General features: G+C 57.5%; 1 protein-coding gene across 1 annotated transcript in view; it reads right to left on the bottom strand.

The window, feature by feature from the left end:
* Window positions 1-5,434, bottom strand: part of TPCN2 (two pore segment channel 2) — a 32,053-nt gene extending 26,619 nt beyond the window's left edge. The window contains exons 1-3 of the mRNA XM_010837651.1: window positions 5,256-5,434; window positions 926-990; window positions 115-191 (exon numbers count right to left, since the gene is read on the bottom strand). Of these exons, the coding sequence (XP_010835953.1) occupies window positions 115-191; window positions 926-990; window positions 5,256-5,367 (254 nt within the window). The 5' untranslated portion in view covers window positions 5,368-5,434. The remainder of the gene's footprint in view (window positions 1-114; window positions 192-925; window positions 991-5,255) is intronic.
* Window positions 5,435-13,321: the final 7,887 nt, after the last annotated feature.

The raw sequence follows: 13,321 nt of genomic DNA on the forward strand, positions 1-13,321 counted from the left end.
AGTAAGAAGGGAAGACAGCGGCCCCTCGTCCACCCCAGGGAGGGGAGCCTGCCTGCCCCCCGAAAGCCCCCCAGGCCCGGCCGCAGGAGCCCCGTGGGGCGCGTGCCCGCTCACCACTGGCTGCTGCTGGAGTAGTACCACCTGTAGAGCCACAGAGACCGGGCGTCCATGCGGTGGTTGATGGAGCGATACTGGAAGTGGAGGTCACACGGGGCGGTGAGGGTCCCCTCGGTGCCACACCGCACAGCCAGCCCTTGCAGGGCAGCCCCTCACCCCACCACACGTCCACGGCAGGGACACAGCCCGGCGATCACAGAGTCCACTCCACAGGGACTGGGGGCTCGTGGCCACCCAGCAGGGTCAGACCCTCCCAAGCTGCAAGGTTTCCTGGCAGAGGGAGAACGCCCAAGGGCCGGACTCCAGGGCCAGCCAGTGGACGGACCCCGGCCTGCTGGATGCACAGCTGTGCACACAGCTGTGTCTGCCCGTGAGGCTCTCCTCACTTCTGTGCAAGGCCGACCCCGCCCCGCCTCAGCTGGGTCACCCTCCAGGATGCCGCCAGCCTCATCCCCAGCTGGCTCCCACAGTCTATCTCCCTGATTAACCCGGGGTGTCGTCTGCAGGCGAAGGAAGGTCATGCCACCTCTGGGTATCTTTCAAAGAACCCAGAGCAGTACAGCACACGACAGGCCTGGGCAGATGGTGAATCGGCAAAATGAGTGACCAGGGACCCAGAAGGGCACCTGGCGCACGTCTCCTGAGGAGGGTTGGAGGGGACCAAGCCCTAAGTCCCGGTCAGCACGGGGGCGACGACCGTACAGCCCAGCAACCACAGCTTGGCCCCAGGACGGCAGGGGTGAAGGGGCCAGCGGAGCAGCGCCCGCCCAGCCCCCACAAGCCCCAGGGCAAGCGCCCGCCCACCCACCTGGATGGCGTCTTCGATGAGGACCACAGCCTGGTCCAAGCACAGATCCCGCCTGGCCGCGGCGCCTGTGGGCAGAGGGGACGTGGCGGGTGAGGAGTGGGATCGGGAGATACCACCCAGCCCAGGACTCCTGGGGAGAGCAAGGCGAGGACCTAGCTGCAACCTTTCAGAGGCTCTGGAATGAGATGCCTGCGCCCTGGGCGGGGCAGGGTCTGAACGACAGGCTCCGGGCCCAGGACAGGAGTGGCCCCCACAGTGCCCATCACCCCCTGTCCAATGGAGGTGTTAACATCCGCCCAGCTGGGCCCCCAAGGTGAGTGCAGGACCCCCAGGGCCAGCCTGGCGCATGGACTGTGTTCATGGTCCCCCTCCCCACGCCGTCCCACCGCGGGCCTCCGGGCGGCCTTTGTCAGGACACCGTGGCCCAGCTGCCTTGACTGTGAGATGGGGTGGTGCTCCCAGCCAGCCGCCTGCCAAACAAGGGCACGGGTCTCACACTGACACTTCAGCGTCATGTCTAGAAGCCCGAGGTGCTGCGTGACCCTCCACCAGATACGGAGACCTAAGAAGGGCCTTCTGGGGTCATCGTGTCCCCCTAATTCCCCCCCACCCCGGCTCGTGTCATGAGCCCACAGGGCCAGGTGGCCACAGCCAAGTCACCCCAAGGGCAGGAGCCGAGGGAGCCTTTGCCAACCAGACAGGGGCCATCAGGGGCCAGGGAGGACTGACTACGAGGGGCCTTTGGGCAGGACAAGTCGAGGGCTCCAACCTCAGCCCGGTACCCCAGTCCCCCCATCAGGGAGCTTCAGGCTGCGCACCTGGTCGGTGCCCTTGGCCGGGTGTGCTGCCTGCTGCCTGGTGAGCAGGGGCGCCGCTCCGACTCTGCACGGGACCCCTCCCTGACACAGGGGTGTGAGAAAGGCATGAGGAGCTGCAGCCCAGGGAGGCAGGGAACCCCTCAGAGAGGCCGCGGGGGGCGGGCGGGGCACAGCCCAGGTACCCAGGACACAGAGCCGGCACACAGCCCCCAGCGGCTCGCAGGGCTTTGAGACGAGCTGAACTAACCAGTCACCATTCCTGTTGAAGACTACTCTCACGTCTGGTCCCTGGAGGTCAGCAGCTGCCAAAACCACCCTTCACAGGTACCGAGAGAAGACAGAGAGGCAGAGAGGTGCCCAGGAAAGGGGACGCTGGACACCTGGGCAGAGCTCCAGACCACTGCCAACTCTTGTCTGCCGTCCCCAGGGAGGCTGTGTCACTGTCCTCCGAGCCCGTGCAGCGGGGTCCAGGAACCAATGGGGGACATGGGGGACCATGGACAGAGACAGGGGGCGGGACTCTGCCATCACCCTGCTGTGTCACCGAGAACAAGCACCATGTCCGTCAGCACCTCGGGGTCCCCTCACAGACAACCTCCACGCTCACCCCCAGGGGCCCAGGAGTTCCCCGGGGGTAGGCTCTGAGGGTGGCGACCGCTGCTTCCCCGGAAAGCCTCCCGGGCACGCTGCGATCTGAGGCAGCTCGGTTTTGCTCCCTGCTGCGTCCACTGAGCCCAGGCCGCCGCGGGGCACACAGTGGCTGGGGACGCCTGTCGACCCACAGCCAAGGGGCACCCGGGGAGGCAGAACGGTCTGAGGGCCCCCATATCATGAAAACCCAGGTGAGAGACGGAGCTCGGCCTGAGGGGACCCAAGGAGACAAGCTGCCTGCATAAGACAGGCAGCCAGAGGCCCCAGAGCTTGCTCCAGGACCCGGACTGGGGGCCGCTGGAGGGGCTCGCTCAACTCTGGCCACCCGGCCCTTGAAGCGCCAGACCCCCCAGGGCCCTCCCACCCTGTCCTCCTGTTCCGCCCGCAGCAGCCTTCCACCTGCACCTCATAGCTTCCCCCGGGTCCCCCAAACCCCAGGAGAGAGTCCACACTCCACCCGCCTCCTCCCCTGCCGCTTCCTCCAGCCTGTGCCCTCCTCGCCACTCACCCCAAACTTGGCTCCACCAAGGCCAAGCTCTCCAAAGCCTCCACGCCCTTGCCCAGGCACCATCAGCCCTGCCAGGAGCACCATCCTGCAGCTTGGCGGTCTAGGAACTCACTGCCCCAGGGTAGGGTGCAGGGGGCGGGCAATCACCTGTCCACACCCCCGTCTCCCCACTGGGCATACCAGGGAGGATGTCAGAGCACAGAGGACAAACAAACAGAGCAAAGAGGGTTCAAACACTGTGTCCCACGTCAGTCCTGCCCTGGTCCTCCTGCCCCAGGCCTCCCCTTCCCAACACCCCAGAATAAATCCCCTCCCGCGCTGGCTCCAGCTCCCCTCACCCCCTGGCTGGGCCTGTGTGACCCTGGGCGAGTCTCCTCCTGCGCTGTGCCTCAGTTCCTGCAGGCCCTACACAACAGGACTGATGTGCAGGCTGAATGGGTTACTGTAGCTAACGTGCTACGCACAGTAAGCCCTTCATCAACACTCACTATCAGTATTCTTCTCAAAACCCCTTCTATAGCATAGCAATCCCTTGTCCTCTGACTTTTCCATAACCAGTGAGAGGGTCATTCCCTGACCAGGAAGGGGAAGAGAAAACGACTATCCCCACCCTGCAGTCGTGGTCCATGAGGAGGGGCTGAATCGGGACCTGACCACAGGGGCTCACTGGGGCCCGAGGGGCACCCAGCAGCAGCCTTCCCCCACCTTTGTTCCTAGGAGAGTCTGGCTGTAGGCCAGACAGACCCTGAGTTCAGGGTCCTATCCAGCAGCCCTGCATGGGAGCTGGGGGTAAACTCAGTGAGGGTCCCCAGAGCCTGGCTGGACAGCCTGGCCAGGGAAATCCAGAACACAGGGTGTCTTGTCTGTGTTCTCAGAAGCCCTCACCAAGGCCACAGGGTCTGGACAAAGAGCCCTCCCCAGAGTCCCCCCACACCAGCCACACTGCCTGCCCGGGTTCTTGTCTCTACAGTGAGGGTCTCATCTGCCTGGCCGTGCATTCTCCCAGGGCTGGACCTACAATGATCACAGTTCTCTGCTCAGAATGGCTATCGGCACCAGTGAGCACCAACTCTGCCACCGGGCCAGGCACCTAGACTCTCTCTGAATCCTCACCAGGCCCCCCTCCAGGGCAGCCCCAGTGACCACCTCCGTTTTATGAAGACTCAGAAAGGTTGGCTTCATTGATTCAATGGAGGTGAGTTTGAGCCAACTCCAGGAGATGGTGAAGGACAGGGAAGCCTGGTGTGCTGCAGTCCATGGGGTCGGCAAGAGCCAGACACGACTGAGAGACTGAACAACAACAGAAAGGTGAGACGTACCAAGGTCACACAGCCAGGAAGTGGCAGCACCAGAAAGGCACCCGGACCTCCAGACACAAAGTCTGCTCCCCCTGAACACCACCATGTCCTATGTCCCTTTTCCGGGGCCCTGGGAGGCTTGGCACAGGCTGGATGGAGAACTGTCCTGGGACAGGCTCTGAGATGGGCAGGTGGGCATGTTTGCTATCTCCAGTCAGGCACCCACCCCAACAGTCGGGCACACAGTACAGACCCCCCGCAGGCAGGAGCCCAGGCGGCCCCTTAAGGAGCACCCCATGCGGGACAGCAGCAGCTGTGACAGGTCCCAGGGCTGTGATCTTGCACCAGGTGTGGACATTCTCGGGGTCTCAGTTTCCCCCTTCATAAAAGGAGGCTGAAGCCCTTCCCTCCCAAATCCAGCACCCAAAGCCCCTGGGATCTGACAGGGACAGAAGGCCTCCACCCTCCCAGGCCTCCCCAGGAATTAGCAGTCTTTCAGCCGATAAACAGGAAGGGCAGGCCAGAGCTGCAGAGGGCAAAGGCAGGAAGTCACCCCGGTTTGGGAAGCCTCACAATTCACTCCCAGCTGGATTTCACCTCGGCCACTTCCTGGCTGTGTGACCTTGGGTAGGGGAACGCCCCTCTCTGTGCCTCACTTTCCCGTTTAAGAACTGGGGAAAACGGAAGTAGGTCGTCCTAGGAGTCACCAAGGCGATCTACGGAAAGTACGAAGCCCCGAGCCCACGGAGGGGACTAGGGGGTGGGGCGGGGGGACGGGGCTGGCTGCTCCCGGGCTGAGCGAGGCCTCTCTGTCCAGCCGGTCGGTGGAGCAGGGAGAGACCACCCCCCTCTCCGAGCAACCCCGCGCCCCCAGCTCCCAGGCCGGGATCGGGGTCCGCATGGCGCAGCCGCCCAGCCCTCCTCAAGGCCCGATCGGACCCCGGCCGGGGGAGAGGGGGGCGCGCCCGCAGCGACAGCAGGGATGCGACACGGGCCGCCAGGAACCCGACGCGCCGCCCCCGCGAGGCCCGGCCCCTCCCCAGGCCGCGGCTCACCAGGGCTCTCTTGGACGCTGCTGCAAGTGAGTACGCCCCTTGGGCAGTCGCGGCCGCTGCCGCCGCGGGCCCAGCTCAAAAGGGGTTCCGACTCTTCCAGGGTGTCCGCCATAGGGTCTCCGCCTGCCACCCGGACCGCGCAGAGGCGCTAAACGCGAGCTCCATCGCGCAGGCGCATTGCCCCCGCCCCGGGGTTCGGGCGGAGGCGGGGACGGCACTGTGATGAAGGGGCGTCCCTTCCCACCAGCCAGTAAGGATGGAGAGCTTGCTCATGGAGGCGGGACTTACCCGACTCCACGCCCCCTGGTGGGCGGGGCTCAACTTCCTGGTGGGAGGGGCTATAAAGGCCTAGGGGCAGGCAGAAGCGCGTTCTTAACGGGTGGTCCAGCCGGCTCAGTCCGCCCCACGTGGGCACGGGTTAGGAATGCTCATTCTTGGGCCGGCTCGACCCACCTTCATTGGAAGGACTGATGCTGAAGCTGAAACTCCAATACTTTGGCCACCTGATGCCAAGAACTGACTCATTGGAAAAAACCCTGATGCTGGGAAAGATCGAAGGTGGGAGGAGAAGGGGAGGACAGAGGATGAGATGGTTGGATGGCATCACCGACTCAACAGACATAAGTCTGAGTAGGCTCTGGGAGTTGGTGATGGACAGGGAAGCCTGGCGTGCTGCAGTCCATGGGGTTGCAAAGAGCTGGACACAACTAATTAGTATCCTTAATAACATCAGCAAAATCTCTTTTGCCATCTAACCCACCACAACCACAAGCATGATGGGGAGGGAGAGGTCATGGGACCCAAAATTCTGCCTCCCACAGAGTTCTGAAATAAGAAAAAGATTAAATTTCCCCATAAGTGGTGGTGTTCAGTCGCTAAGTCATGTCTGATGCTTTGTGACCCCATGGACTGCAGCACACCAGGCTTCCCTGTCCTTCATTATCTAGAGTTTGCTCAAATTCCTGTCCATTGAAGTTGGTGATGCCATCCAACCATCTCATCTTCTGTCCCCCACTTTTCCTGCCCTCAATCTTTCCCAGCATCATGGTCATGGGAAAGGGGCGAAGGATAAGAACCAGAAGCTCACAAAAGAAGAAATATGAATAATGAATGCTTGAAGCAAAGCTCCACCTGGTTAAAACAAAGATACACAAATTGCAGTAACAATGAAATCAGTGAGCCCATCACTTGGCAAGTATTTAAAAGATGATACAGCCCTGGTGGGCAAGACTGTGGTTATCCCAGGATGGTAGAGAGAAATCGCAGGACGTGTTTGTGGGTTTGGTTTGGGTTTTTTTTTTTTTTTTTTTAATCAGTTTGTATCTTCAAACCTGGGAAAAAGTAAGATATTTTTATTCTGAAAAAGCAAATAATAGATGCACACAGCTCTGGGCTTCCGTCTTGGCTCAGACAGTAAAGAATCTGCCTATAGTGTAGGAGACCCGGGTTTGTTCCCCTGGGTCAGGAAGATCCTCCAGAGAAGGGAATGGTAACACACTCCAGTGTTCTTGCCTGGAGAATCCCATGGACAGAGGAGTCTGGTGGGCTACAGACCATGGAGTTGCAGAGAGTCGAACACAACTAAGCAACTAACACTTTGCAAAAATGGCCCATCCCCCAAGGACTCATCTTTATTGCAATTAAAGAATTCCTTTGATGTTTATACAAACTCACGAGGCCAGAATGGAATGCAGTGCTGAGTAAGCATTTACGTGGACTTTGTGGTGCAAGCAAGGCTGGTTTGGATGCTGAACACAGAGTTAACACAGGAGCTCTAGCAAAAGGGAAGACAGGAACAAGGCTTCTGAGATGCCAATGTATGTCCTTGGTAGAACCAAACTGTCCCTGGGGCGCAGACAGATGGCCTCTGGGCCATGTCCATTACTAGTTAGTTGGTCAGCCTTAGACTGTGGGGGAGTAAAGCCTGGGAGGGTCCTCTGGGTAGGCTGCTGGAGTGCCGTGTGTGCACCTCCTGGGACCCCGGGGCCCCAGCTAAGAGGGGCAGGGCCAAGGGAGCAGTGGTGGCCTGGGAGTGAAACCAGAGGGACACCAGCCTGGTCTTGATGTTACTACTCCAGGCAAGTCATGGCCCTTCTGGGTGCCTCAGTTTCCCCTTCTGTGAAATAGGATCAAAACAAAACCAAGACAGCTGTGAAGCTTGAAGGGGCTTGCACTGGCCCTCAGGAGTCCCTGGACACTCACAGCTCCCCGCCTCGCCACCCGTCAAAGGCAACGTAACCTTGGCTGAAGTCCAGCCCCTGGGTGAGCTGCCTCCTCCACATCCAGCCACTGTGAGGTTGACCAGGAGCCGTCACTCAGCCAGTCGTGCCCAGCAAGTGTACTGAGCACCTACTGTGCCGCAGAGACCAGGCTGGGTGCTGGGATACAGCAGTGAATAAAACAGGTGCTTAGGACGTGACATTCTGACCGCTGCTTCTGCTGCTGGGCTATCAGAGGGCATGTCACACACCCCCTCAGCCTGGCTCCCCATCTATAAAGTGGGGAGAGACTTACAGCAGCCTCACGTGGCTGGTAGACTTCCCTGGTGGCTCAGACGGTAAAGAATTCGCCTCCAGTGCAGGAGACCGGAATTCAATCCCTGAGTCGGGAAGATCCCCTGGAGAAGAAAATGGCAACCCACTCCGCTATTCTTGCCTGGAGAATCCCATGGACAGAGGAGCCTGGCGGGACACAGTCCTTGGGATCACAAAGAGTTGGACACGACTGAGCGACTATCATACACATGTGACTGTTGAGAAGGTTCAAGCAAGGTGACGCATGTCAGGCACTGGACAAAGTGGGGCGCTCAGTGACGAGGGCCGGCAGGCCCTCTGAGCTCCCTGTCGGTCCAGTGGAGGAGGCCGACAGAAAAGGAAAAAAGGGTGCTGTGATGGCATTCCCCAAGCTTGCAGGGAGGGAGGCAGACTCAGCGGGCTCTCTCCACACGCCCCGCAAAAGGCCATGGGATGGGGAAACTGAGGCCAGAGGTGACAGAGCTCGCCAGGATCTCCTGCTGTCTGTGGGTGAGGTTGTAGGAGGTCACCAGGCTTCTTACCAGCTCTGTCCGTGGGTCCTTCTGGTGCCCCAGACTGGGAAGCAAGCCTACAGGAGACCTGGGGTGTCAGCTGACACCCCATCCCCATTTTCCTCTCTCCTTCCTCTTCCTGCCATGGGCCTGCTGGCCCTCATCCACAGCCTGATGCTGAGCAGGGCCCCTTGGGTCTCCTGTGCACAAATATCCCGATTTCATGTGCTGCTTATGGCCTTTCCTGGTGGCTCAGAGGTAAAGAATCTGCCTGCAATGCAGAAGACACAGGTTTGATCCCTGGTCAAGAAGATTCCCCTGGAGAAGGAAATGGCAACCCACTCCAGTATTCTTGCCTGGGAAATCCCAAAAGGCTCCTCAGTCCATGGGGTCACAAAGAGTCAGGCACAATTTAGTGACTAAACAACAACTAAACAATGACAAGCAATAAATGTCCCAATTTCACATGCTGCTTATGTGTTTCCTAAGACACATTCAATGAAAATATGTATAATGACTATCTACAGCTGCGTAACAAATAACCCCGAAATGTCACATTTTAAAGCCATGTCTCTTGTCTCCCAGGTTTTCCAAGACTGGAATCTGAAGGCAGCTTACCTGGACGCCTCCCTGCGTCTCTTGCAGGATGTGATCAAGGTGAAGCAGAGGCTGCAGACATCTGCAGGGGCCTGGCTCACTCAGTGGCTATAGGCTGAGTTCAGTTCCTCACGGGCTGATGGACCAGGGTCTCAGTTCCCTGGCTGATGGCCTCTCCATAGGGCTGCCAATGACAGGGCAACCAGCTTCATCAGGACAAGAAAGTGAGAAAAGTCAGAGAGGACTCACAAGATGGAAATCACCATCTTCTAGAACCTAATCTCAGAAGAAACACCCATCACTCCTACTGTGCTCTGTTGGTTAGAACAAGTCACCAGATCCAGCCCACCTGAGTCCAGGAGTGCAGGACCCACTCAGGATGGAATGCAGACCGGAGAGTCAGGCTGCCCAAGAGGACAGACCACATCAGATGAGGCCTGGGGCAGGGCCAAGGGGGCCTTGGCATGGGCCCAGGTGACCCTCCAAAGCCACAGAGCAGCAGCTTCTCCCCTGCAAACACGGCCAACCCAGAGGAAGCCACAGGCAGTCACAGAATCCCTGGTTTGCAAAGCAGACGAGAAAGCGCATCCTTGTCATAAACTCCATTTCCTGCCCTGCCCCAGGCAAGAAAACAGACGTGAGAGTCAACAGGGGCCAGTGTCCTGTCTCCAGCCACCCCCTCCCCACACATGCTATAAATGAATGAGGAATCCACCCACCATGCAAAGCTGCCTTTCCAGTGTGGCTCTTGTCGTCTGTGTCCCTTGGAACCTGAAGTGGAAAAAGGCATCCTCTTGGTGGGGACAGCGACTTTGGGTCAGCCCGGGCATCCCTCATGCCGTATCAGGGCCACTGATACAGCATGACAGTGTGAGTTAGAGGCTCACACTGTCAACAGAGAACTTTCTCTCCCACAGGTCACACCAAACTTGGTTTGAATGACAGAAATGCCCCCTCGGCTTCTGTATGCATGCTTGCAGCCATGTTAGTTTGGACAACAAGTTCCATGTCTCATTCCCACATTGTTTTACAGAGAAATAATGGAACCTCTGCCCTAATGAAGCTGAAGCTCCAATACTTTGGCAGCCTGATGCGAAGAGCTGACTCATTAGAAAAGACTGATGCTGGGAGGGATTGGGGGCAGGAGGAGAAGGGGACGACAGAGGATGAGATGGTTGGATGGCATCACTGACTCAACGGACATGAGTTTGAGCAAACTTGGGGAGATAGTGAAGGACAGGGAAGCCTGGCGTGCTGCAGTCCCTGGGGTCACAAAAAGTCGGACACGACTCAGAGACTGAACAACAATGACAAATGGAGCTGCCCTGGGGAGGCCGCCAGGACGTGGAGGAGACCCGAGAGGGGCCCGGACACCCTCCCAGCCTGGGGCTGTGACCAGCGCCCTGGGCCTGCTCCTGACACTGCTCGGCCACATCCACTTCCTTCCTGGATGTACCAGGCCAATGCTCACCATGGGGCTGGGTCTCCCCTGTCAACTGCAGGAGCGGCAAGCAGACACCCGTGGTTTGTGCATGCTTGTGTGTGTGTGTGCTCAGCCACTCGATCGTGTCCCACTCTACGACGCCGTGGACTACAGCCCACCAGGCTCCTCTGGCCATGGTTTATGTGCCCATAAAGCCACTGTAGCTTCATGGTTTAACTCATTCAGTCACTCATTCATCCATGCATCTTTTGAGTACCTTCTGCATGCTAGGAATCATTCCTGTTGACTGAATAAGACAAAAACTGCTCTTCAGAACAGTTTCAAATGATTTCTAAAAGCACACAGAAAGGGCTTCCCTGGTGGTTCAGTGGTTAAGACTCAGCACTTCCAAAGCAAGGGACACGGGTTCAATCCCAGTTCAGGAAACTAAGATCCCATATGCAAGTAAGGCAACACCAAAACAAAAAAGCAAGTAGAAAAACATTTAAATCACCCGTCCTCAAAGGGAAAATCTTTCAGCTCTGAATTCACATCCTTGTCCACAACCGCCGTCCTGAGCTCAAGTAGCCCCACACCCTTGCCAAGCCTCAGTTTCTATTTCCATAAAATGGAGACAATGAGAGCGGCCACTCCCATTTGCAGAGACTAAGGACATATGACGGGGCCTCAGACCCCGTTCCTGCTCCTCCCCTGCCTCCCTCCTCCACCATCTCTGGGAGAAACGTAACTCAGTGTTTTAAGATCACAAAGAATTCTCAAGGCCCTTGTCATACTTCATTCCTGAAATGACCACCAAGATTAGCAAAGCAACGATCCTACCTTTGCACTTGGGGAAACTGAGGCTCAGAGAGGTCACGTGCTTTGTCTACAGCCACACAGTGAGTGAGGGACTCAGTGGACATCAAGCTTTCCGGAGCCTGGGAAGAGAGTATGTCAGCTGAGCATGGGGCCAAAATCTGGGGCATTGGTGAGAAAGACATCACGTGTGCCCTGGGGACCAGCCCCTGGGAAAACCATCTGCTTCCCAGGCTGGGCATAGACTGCATGGGCTATTTTGAGTTCTCCCACACATGACACAAACAGCAGGAATCTGGGGAGACCCGGGTCGTTGGTCGCGATGGGAACCGAGAGGCCAAGGGAAGAGTTGTGGGTGACGAGGGTCAGCAAGGCAGGGGCAGGAGGGCAGAGCCCAGAAGCCTTCGCGGTTGGGGTGCCTGCTGGAGAGAAGGCCCGTGGGGAGCCTGAATGAGAGCCTGGGAGACAGGGGGCCATGTCAGGCTGGGAGGAATCCGAGGCCTTTCCAGGGCAGGCTAGCATACCCAGGTTCCCCTGGGCTGGGAGCCCAAGACAGGGTTTGGGCGGTGGGTTGGGACGATGATGCTTTTGAACTGTGGTGTTGGAGAAGACTCTTGAGAGTCCCTTGGACTGCAAGGAGATCCAACCAGTCCATTCTAAAGGAAATCAGTCCTGAATATTCACTGGAAGGACTGATGCCGAAGCTGAAACTCCAATACTTTGGCCACCTGAGGGGAAGAACTGACTCATTGGAAAAGACCCTGATGCTGGGAAAGATTGAAGGTGGGAGGAAAAGGGGACAGCAGAGGATGAGATGCTTGGATGGCATCACCGACGTGATGGACATGAGTTTGAGTAGGCTCTGGGAGTTGGTGAGCATGTTATGTTCTTAGTCGCTCAGTTGCGTCTGACTCTTTTGGGCCACACGGACTGTAGCCCACCAGGCTTCTCTGTCCACGGGGATTTTCCAGGCAGGAGTACTGGAGTGGGTTGCCATTTCTTCCTCCAGGGGATCTTCCTGACCCAGGAATCAAACCCAGGTCTCCTTCATCTCCTGCATTGGCAAGTAGGTTCTTTACCACTGCCCCACCTCGGAAGCCCCCACAAGGGCATATTATTTAGCCATAAAAAAGAACGAGGTGCTGACTCCTGACAATAATTACGCTAAGGGGAAGAATCAGATGCATAAGACCTTGGATTGTAGGATTCCATTCATATGAGATGTCCAAGAGAGGTAAACCCACGGAGATGAGACAGGCAAGTTGGTGATTGCCGGGCCTGGGGCAAGGGAGAGTAGGGAGTGACTGCTGATGGACAGGAGGTTTCTTTTGTGGGTGATGAGAGTGTTCTGAAATTAGAGGGCGATGGTGGTTGCACAACCTTGTGAACATACTAAAAACCACTGAATTGTATACTTTAAAGAGGTGAGTTTTATGGTGTGTGTGTCAGCTGGGGGTCAGTCGTGTCTGACTCTTTTCAACCCCATAAACTGTAGTCTGCCAGGCTCTTCTGTATACGGGATTTTTATGGTAAGAAAATTCATTGAATCTGAATTCTAGGGACTTCCATGGTGGTCCAGTGACTAAGACTTTATGGTCTTAGGGATTCGATGCCTGGTCAGGGAACTAGATCCCACAGGCCGCAACTGAGTTTGCATGTCACAGCTAAAAGATCCTGCCTGCCACCACGAAGACTGAAGATCCCACATACCTACACTAAGGCCCGGCTCAACTCAATAAATCAATTAATTAAAACATAATAAAGCAAAACAAACAAACAAAAATCTCAATTCTGAAAAACCTACACAGAGAGGCCATCTTTACGTGAGACAGTCTGGGAGGGCCTCTGGGAGGAGGTGACATTTTAGCTGGGGTCTGAAGGATGAGGAGGAGTTGCCCACGGGTCAGGGCAGGAGAGGGCATGGCATTTAAGGGGAGCGACAGCGGGCTGAGGACAGTATGCTGGAGGGGAGGGGCCGAGGTAGAGCGAGGGGGCAGCAGCAGACCCCACAGGGTCCGGCATCCCAGCTAAGGGGTAGCTGCTTCTGAGAGCAACAGGGTGCATCTGGAGGGTCTGAAGCTCAGGAGACAAACATGATGAGATTTATTGTTTGCAAATGTGGTGGTTGGAGGGGGTGGGTTAGAGGGGGAGGGGGAAGACACCTCCCCCCGACAGGAGACCACATGGCCCATAGGAATCCCTTGG

Source organism: Bison bison, unplaced genomic scaffold (assembly GCF_000754665.1).
Source record: "Bison bison bison isolate TAMUID 2011002044 unplaced genomic scaffold, Bison_UMD1.0 scf7180017864080, whole genome shotgun sequence".
Lineage (NCBI taxonomy): Eukaryota > Metazoa > Chordata > Mammalia > Artiodactyla > Bovidae > Bison > Bison bison.